At 50.4% G+C, this 9,213-nt stretch overlaps 1 protein-coding gene across 1 annotated transcript; it reads left to right on the plus strand.

The window, feature by feature from the left end:
- The first annotated feature begins 1,069 nt into the window (after nt 1–1,069).
- Nucleotides 1,070–2,584, plus strand: LOC109772852 (probable serine acetyltransferase 4). The gene has a single exon (XM_020331557.4). It carries the CDS (start codon nt 1,470–1,472, stop codon nt 2,412–2,414), a length of 945 nt encoding a protein of 314 aa, XP_020187146.1. The 5' UTR covers nt 1,070–1,469; the 3' UTR covers nt 2,415–2,584.
- Nucleotides 2,585–9,213: the final 6,629 nt, after the last annotated feature.

The raw sequence follows: 9,213 nt of genomic DNA on the forward strand, positions 1-9,213 counted from the left end.
TCCCGCCATGGCCCTCCGCGCGGTCCGCAGTACGCACCGCGCGTAACGAATCCCCCCGATTCACTATACTGTTCCGCAGCAGTACGCCAATTCATCAGCTAAAAAAAAGAGATGCCAAATCACTACTTCTAGTTTGACTCAAGGTGTCCATCTCCCTTGGTGCTTGGCCTCGTGGTGTCCTGCTAATTAACCGCCACTGGCGGTCAGCAGCACTGGATCCAGGGCGAAAGTACTAGGTAACCCTCCCTCCATGTGCATGTGCGTCAACCAATTTGGTTTCACATTTGCCTCTGATTTATCGCAAACTTTGCAACCAAAACTGTTCAGCGCATGCATGGAGGGAATCACAGTAGACGACAGGTTGACGAAACAAAGGCGTCGCTTTTGCGGCAAAAGCAGCGTCCATGCGGAGGAGCTAGTAGCTTGCAGCGGGACGGCATCCATGGGTGGTGTGGCGTGGCGCCACAGCGCGCGTATCTATGTCGCGCCACGGATCTCGTTCGAGTGGTCGCCGCGGAAAGGAGGCACCAGCGGCCACGGATCGGCCCAGGCAACAAACATACATTCCCACGGAACCCACTTGCCCCATGACGTGACTCCACGCGCACGCCGCACGGCGCCGCGCCCCGCCCCGCGCAGATATCGCTCGTAGCCACACGAGACACGAGCCACAGGGCCGTGCGTGGTGGAGCCGCCCGCGCCGGAGAGGCTCGCCAAGTTGCCGTGCTATCCTCGCCGGGGAAATCTTCTGCTCCCCGTGCCGTCCCTGTCCGAGGGACCGGCTCGCTCGCCGCGTTTGCACCCGTCCTTTCGCGGCGAGATATGCTTTCGTTTGCCGGCACGGTAGTGCTACTGGTGAAAACGGCGGACTGACGGGCACCGGCGTGTCGGTACGCCGCGCGTGTCGCTTCGCGTAGCCAAGCGCCCGTTTCTAGCTCAGCCGTGGATCGGCATTTCGGTTTGCACCTTTCGTAGGATTGATTCCCAGGGGTGACAGTTGCTTTCGCTCGGAATCTTCTGTTGCGCACCACGGCTCCTCAGCTAGGCTAGCAACTTGGTGCACCATATCATATCCTTGTGGCATATGCTCGGGTCGGGTTCCCCTGTTCTCCACGTCGGGCGATGCGCATGCGCGACAGTTATGAGAAATTAAGTGGCGTGGGGAGAGATAAGCAGTGAGGCACATGCTGACGGTGGTGGTCAGTGGCTAACGGCACCAGCGGCCAGGTGACTCGCCACGGCCTTCGTTTCCTGACGCCATCTGTTGGTCCTGCCTTCTTCCGTGCGGCTTCCTCTGCTTCTTCCTCCTCGCTCCACGAACACGTATATATAGGTGGTTGATCACCCGTTGCTTCTTCAGCACCGCCACATCTCTCCCTCCGGTCGCTTACACTTACACACACCCCTCTCTCTCTCCCGAGCGCACCACAACACCAGCTCTCTTTCTCTCTAGCAGCGCGTGGTCGGACATGGCAGCCTGCGTCGACAAGTGGAACCCAGCATACTCCTGCCACCGCATCTCCCGATCCATCTACCGCTTCATGCCGGACTGCACCTTCACCGCACCGGCGGGCGCGGCCGTGAACGGGAACGGCGGCTGCTGCAACGGCGGCGACGAAGTCTGGGAGGAGCTGTACGCCGAAGCGCAGGCCGACGCGCAGGACGAGCCGCTGCTAGGCATGTTCTACTCCGAGCTCGTCCTGTCGCACCCGTCGCTGGAGGCCGCCCTCGCCGCGCACCTGTCCGCGAAGCTCTGCATCCCGGGCGCGCTGCCGCAGGACGCGCTCCGGGACATCCTCGCCGGCGCGCTGGCCGCGCACCCGGAGGCGAGCCAGCACACGCGCGCCGACCTCCTCGCGGCGCGGGACCGCGACCCGGCCTGCGCCAAAATGGTCCACTGCTTCCTCTACTACAAGGGCTTCCTCGCCCTGCAGGCCCACCGCGCCGCGCACGCGCTCTGGTCCGAGGGCCGCCGCCCGCCGGCGCTGCTCCTCCAGAGCCGCGCTTCCGAGGTGTTCGGCGTCGACATCCACCCCGGGGCGCGCATTGGCGGGGGCATCCTGCTCGACCACGCCACGGGCGTCGTCATCGGCGAGACGGCGGTCATAGGCGACGACGTGTCTATCCTGCACGGCGTGACGCTGGGCGGCACGGGGAAGGCATGCGGCGACCGGCACCCCAAGGTCGGCGACGGGGTTCTCATCGGCGCCGGGGCCAGCGTGCTCGGCAATGTGCGCATCGGCGATGGAGCGAAGGTCGGCGCGGGCGCGGTCGTGCTTAGAGACGTGGCGTGTGGAGCCACGGCCGTCGGAAACCCGGCGAAGCCGATCGGGAAGAAGGCGGCGCCGTCGCTCCGGCCAGAGGAGCAACCAGGGGTGACCATGGAGCAGAGGTGGTCGGACTACGTGATATGAAGTTCGTGTTACGTGTTTAGTGCAAGCAAGAGATTTTCCCTCCAAATGACACTGTATCTGTGGGTGGTTGACTACTCTTATCCCAGAGCTCAGTTAGGCATTGAGCATGGATCAGTCACATACTATCTTCTTTGTTATTTTTATGAAATAATGACAATTCTAGTAGATCATCTATTAGCCTCGTTGCAAATATATAGCGTTGTCTCATTTTTCTGATACGTTTACTTCATTCTACTACGTTTTTCTTCCTATTACTAAATAATTGCCCGCGCGTTGTAACACGGTGTAGCATAAATATTTTATAATATGTTAGCCCATAATTACCTTTCATATTAGTGTGATTGTATAAATAATTATTTATCAAATCATGCCCGTGATTTACTTACCTAAATAAATTTTAGAATTTTATTTGGTTATCACTTATTTGGTAAGAATTTATTGTCTTGCCAAATAAAACATAATTTTATTTGGTAAGTCAATAAAAAATGAGAAGCCCTCGTGCACCCGTCCTTGTGCCCTCGTACGAACTCATCTAGGGTTCCCTGCCTCTCGCCGGCGCTGCCTCCTCTCCTATGGTCCTTGGACCATGGTGGCGCGGTGGATCCCGGGCCTTGTCGGCAGGAGGACTCCGTTTTAGGTGCTTTTTTGAGTTTTATTACGGGTTTGTGCGATGCTCAAGAAGACGAGGCAGCGGCGACTTCTTGAAGATGAAATAAGCTCCTCCCCGTCTAGCCCCCGTCCCAGTGATGTTTCAAGCGTCGCTGGAAGGCGTGTGGAGGTTTGTCTCCGACGGATATCGTGGGATCCGGCCGGCGTTTGTCATCGATGGATCCGACTAGATCCGGTCTTCGTTTGTCTACGTCTATGTGTCTGCAGATTAGATCCTTCCGATTTATGCTTCTCTTCATCAGCGGCGGTTGCTGTTCTGGTACACTAGTTCTATGGGCATTAGCATGGCGACTTCCCCACTGTCTACTACAACAATGTTTGCCCAACTCCGACGAGGGAGGGGCGACGACGACGACGCGCCTTCGGCTCGCTCCAGTGCTTATAGTCGTCACTAGGTGGTCTACCGACCTGGATGTAAATTTTACTTCTAGTGCTCTTTGTACTACCTTGATAGTTGAATATATCAGAAGTTTTCTCGAGAAAAAAAATAAAAATGAGAAAGAAGGGGGATTGTTGGGCAAAGGCCGAGGTGGACAACAGAACCCTTGTTAAGTTAGTGCTCTCATTCGAAGTGTTTTTCTTCATCACCATGCTAATTGTCCCTCCTAGCACTGTTTGAAATGTTAGCAAGCTTGAATGTGTCTTTCTTTGGACGGGAATGGACAAGACCACGGTGCAAAATGCAAAGTTAGTTGGGACATCGTGTGGCATCCCCTAGATTTTGGGGGCCACAGATAAGTCCGCAAGGGCTCTTAGGCTAAGATGGTTATGGTTCGAATGGAAGGAACCATCAAAGATGTGGGTAGGTATGGGTAGCCTATGCGATGAAACGCACTTTGACTATGGGTAGCCTATGCGATGAAACGCACTTTGACTTATTCTACACCTCCACAACCATAATTGTAGGCAATGGTGCATGCACCCCTTTTGGGTACACCAATGGTGGTACTTACTCGGCGGAGCCTGCCCACAAATCATAATTCCATGGCACCATTCGGTCCCCTATAGAGCACACGGTTTGCAAGCTTTGGGCGCCGCCAAAAGCGATTAATTTTCACTAGGTTGGCCATCCAAAATAGGATTTGGACCGCAGATAGGTTGGCCAAACGCTTAAGCGAGAACAAGAGTTCGTTGATCACATATTCTTCAAGTGTCAGTTCATGACTAGGCTTTGGGACATGATCAAGGAATGACTACAACTTGAGAGAATTGATACCTCAGCATGGCACCATCTGCATTCCACTAAAGAGTGGTGGATTGGACCTATCCGACAGTAGCATCCCAACCCGGCCTTGCTTGCCATGCTCACTTCTTGGGCCATTTGGGGGGTGTTGTAACACTAACAAACTTCATTCTCTTCTTAATTGAATAGACGAGTTTAATCTTTTCCGCCATTTAAAAAAGAGAGCCTAAGGATCTCTTTAGTTTTCAAGTTTATATCAAACATAACTCAAAGTTAAGCATGAGTGGCGTCGAGAAAAATCCATTTCACAACCCTAAATTTGACTGCTTGTGGTTGTCCAAAGGAATTAATTGCTAGCACCAAGTGGTTTCGTAACTAAACTGCACAAATAAATAACCGAACCACACGAGGCCGTAGGATTCCTGTGGACTTATGGTAGAGCGATTGGTTGCAAACTGAGAGCATCAACAGCAGGGCGCCCCAAACCCGCCTCAAACGCCCGGGCGGACGGCCCAGTCAGTGACTGGTAAAAAAAGACTGACCCAGATGGGCGCCTCAAATGGGTTTCAAACGCCTGGGCTGACCAGCACCCATCATATCCATCTCAAATATGAAGTGGATATCAGGAGGCCCAGGCACGACCGAGAGCGTCCGCCACATCAGACTGACGGTCGGGTCCCACACGGAATCGCCCGAAAAAGCCAGCAGTCTGATGGGCATCCCCTTCGGTGGGGGTGTGAATGTCGCGTGGCGCCGCTCCGGCTCGTCGCCCGAGGCCAAAGTCCGGCTATCTGAGCCGGCCGGCGTCCCCAACCCTAGCCACAACCTCTTGAAGGAAATATGCCCTAGAGGCAATAATAAAGGTGTTATTTATATTTCCTTATATCATGATAAATGTTTATTATTCATGCTATAATTTTATTAACCGGAAACTTAGTACATGTGTGAATACATAGACAAACAGAGTGTCACTAGTATGCCTCTACTTGACTAGCTCGTTGAATCAAAGATGGTTAAGTTTCCTAGCCATAGACATGAGTTGTCATTTGATTAACGGGATCACATCATTAGAGAATTATGTGATTGACTTGACCCATTCCGTTAGCTTAGCATTTGATTGTTTAGTATATTGTTATTGCTTTCTTCATGACTTATATATGTTCCTATGACTATGAGATTATGCAACTCCCGAATACCGGAGAAACACTTAGTGTGCTATCAAATGTCACAACGTAACTGGGTGATTATAAAGATGCTCTACAGGTGTCTCCGATGGTGTTTGCTGAGTTGGCATAGATCGAGATTAGGATTTGTCACTCCGAGTATCGGAGAGGTATCTCTGGGCCCTCTCGGTAATGCACATCACTATAAGCCTTGCAAGCAATGTGAGTAATGAGTTAGTTGCGGGATGATGCATTATGGAATGAGTAAAGAGACTTGCCGGTAACGAGATTTAACTAGGTATGGTGATACCGACGATCGAATCTCGGGCAAGTAACATACCGATGACAAAGGGAACGACGTATGTTGTTATGCGGTTTGACTGATAAAGATCTTCGTAGAATATGTGGGAGCCAATATGAGCATCCAGGTTCCGCTATTGGTTATTGACCGGAGATGTGTCTCGGTCATGTATACATAGTTCTCGAACCCGTAGGGTCCGCACGCTTAACGTTCGGTGACGATCGTATTATGAGTTTATGTGTTTTGATATACCGAAGGTAGTTCGGACTCTCGGATATGATTACGGACATGACGAGGAGTCTCGAAATGGTCGAGACATAAAGATCGATATATTGGACGACTATATTTGGACATCGGAATGGTTCCGGGTGAGATCGGGCATTTACCGATGTACCGGGAGGTTACCGGAACCCCCCGGGAGGTATATGGGCCTTATTGGGCCATAGTGGGAGAGAGGAGAAGGGAGCAAAGGTGGGGGCGCGTCCCCCCAAGCCCAATCCAAATTGGGAGGGGATCGGCCCCCCTTTCCTTCCTCCTTCCTCCCCCTTCCTTCTCTCCTAATCCAACTAGGGCAGGGGGATCCTACTCCCGGTGGGAGTAGGACTCCCCTTGGGGCGCGCCTAGGAGGCCACCCCTCCCCCTCCTCCACTCCTTTATATAAGGGGGAGGGGGTCACCCCATAGACACACAAGTTGATCATTGATCTTTTAGCCGTGTGTGGTGCCCCCTCCACCATAATCCACCTCGGTCATATCGTCGTAGTGCTTAGGCGAAGCCCTGCGCCGGTAGCTTCATCATCGCCATCATCACGCTGTCGTGCTGACGAAGCTTTTCACTGAGACTCTACTGGATCGTGAGTTCGTGGGACGTCACCGAGCCGAACGTGTGCAGATCGCGGAGGTGTCGTACCTTCGGTGCTAGAATCGGTCGATCATGAACACGTACGACTACATCAACCGCGTTGTCATAATGCTTCCGCTTACGGTCTACGAGGGTACGTGGACAATACTCTCCCCTCTCGTTGCTATTCATCACCATGATCTTGCGTGTGCGTAGGAATTTTTTTTAAATTACTACGTTCCCCAAAAGTGGTATCAGAGCCAGGTTTATGCGTAGATGTTATATGCACGAGTAGAACACAAGTGAGTTGTGGGCGATAATACTCATACTGCTTACCAACATGTCATACTTTGGTTCGGCGGTATTGTTGGATGAAGCAGACCGGACCGACATTACGCGTATGCTTACGCGAGACTGGTTCTACCGACGTGCTTCGCACACAGGTGGCTGGCGGGTGTCAGTTTCTCCAACTTTCGTTGAATCGAGTGTGGCTACGCCCGGTCCTTGTTGAAGGTTAAAACAGCACATACTTGACGAAAAATCGTTGTGGTTTTGATGCGTAGGTAAGAACGGTTCTTGCTCAGCCCGTAGCAGCCACGTAAAACTTGCAACAACAAAGTAGAGGACGTCTAACTTGTTTTTGCAGGGCATGTTGTGATGTGATATGGTCAAGACATGATGCTAAATTTTATTGTATGAGATGATCATGTTTTGTAACGGATTTATCGGCAACTGGCAGGAGCCATATGGTTGTCGCTTTATTGTATGAAATGCAACCACGATGTAATTGCTTTACTTTATCACTAAGCGGTAGCGATCGTCGTAGAAGCAATAGTTGGCGAAACGACAACGATGCTACGATGGAGATCAAGGTGTCGCGCCGGTGACGATGGTGATCATGACGGTGCTTTGGAGATGGATATCAAAGACACAAGATGATGATGGCCATATCATATCACTTATATTGATTGCATGGGATGTTTATCCTTTATGCATCTTATTTTGCTTAGTTCGACGATAGCATTACAAGATGATCTCTCACTAAATTTCAAGGTACAAGTATTCTCCCTGAGTATGCACCATTGCGAAAGTTCGTTGTGCTGAGACACCACGTGATGATCGGGTGTGATAAGCTCTACGTTCACATACAACGGGTGCAAGCCAGTTTTGCACACGCAGAATACTCGGGTTAAACTTGACGAGCCTAGCATATGCAGATATGGCCTCGGAACACTGAGACTGAAAGGTCGAGCGTGAATCATATAGTAGATATGATCAACATAGTGATGTTCACCATTGAAAACTACTCCATCTCACGTGATGATCGGACATGGTTTAGTTGATATGGATCACGTGATCACTTAGATGATTAGAGGGATGTCTATCGAAGTGGGAGTTCTTAAGTAATATGATTAATTGAAATTTAATTTATCATGAACTTAGTACCTGGTAGTATTTTGCATGTCTATGTTGTTGTAGATAGATGGCCCGTGCTGTTGTTCCGTTGAATTTTAATGCGTTCCTAGAGAAAGCTAAGTTGAAAGATGATGGTAGCAACTATACGGACTGGGTCCGTAACTTGAGGATTATCCTCATTGCTGCACAGAAGAATTACGTCCTGGAAGCACCGCTAGGTGCCAAACCCGCTGCAGGAGCAATGCCAGATGTTATGAACGTCTGGCAAAGCAAAGCTGATGACTACTCAATAGTTCAGTGTGCCATGCTTTACGGATTAGAACCGGGACTTCAACGACGTTTTGAACGTCATGGAGCATATGAGATGTTCCAGGAGTTGAAGTTAATATTTCAAGAAAATGTCCGGATTGAAAGATATGAAGTCTCCAATAAGTTCTACAGCTGCAAGATGGAGGAGAATAGTTCTGTCAGTGAACATATACTCAAAATGTCTGGGTATAACAATCACTTGATTCAACTGGGAGTTAATCTTCCTGATGATAGTGTCATTGACAAAATTCTTCAATCACTGTGACCAAGCTACAAGAGCTTCGTGATGAACTATAACATGCAAAGGATGGATAAGACAATTCCCGAGCTCTTCGCAATGCTAAAGGCTGCGGAGGTAGAAATCAAGAAGGAGCCTCAAATGTTGATGGTCAACAAGACCACCAGTTTCAAGAAAAAGGGTAAAGGGAAGAAGGGGAACTTCAAGAAGAACGGCAAGCAAGCTGCTGCTCTAGTGAAGAAGCCGAAGTCTGGACCTAAGCCCGAGACTGAGTGCTTCTACTACAAAGGGACTGGTCACTAGAAGCGGAACTGCCCCAAGTATTTGGCGGATAAGAAGGATGGAAAGGTGAACAAAGGTATATGTCATATACATGTTATTGATGTGTACCTTACTAATGCTCGCAGTAGTGCCTGGGTATTTGATACTGGTTCTGTTGCTAATATTTGCAACTCGAAACAGGGACTACGGATTAAGCGAATATTGGCTAAGGACGAGGTGACGATGCGCGTGGGAAATGGTTCCAAAGTCGATGTGATCGCGGTCGGCACGCTACCTCTACATCTACCTTCGGGATTAGTTTTAGACCTGAATAATTGTTATTTGGTGCCAGCGTTGAGCATGAACATTATATCTGGATCTTGTTTGATGCGAGACGGTTATTCATTTAAACCAGAGAA

This window comes from Aegilops tauschii, chromosome 4, assembly GCF_002575655.3.
Source record: "Aegilops tauschii subsp. strangulata cultivar AL8/78 chromosome 4, Aet v6.0, whole genome shotgun sequence".
In the NCBI taxonomy this organism is placed as follows: Eukaryota; Viridiplantae; Streptophyta; class Magnoliopsida; order Poales; family Poaceae; genus Aegilops; species Aegilops tauschii.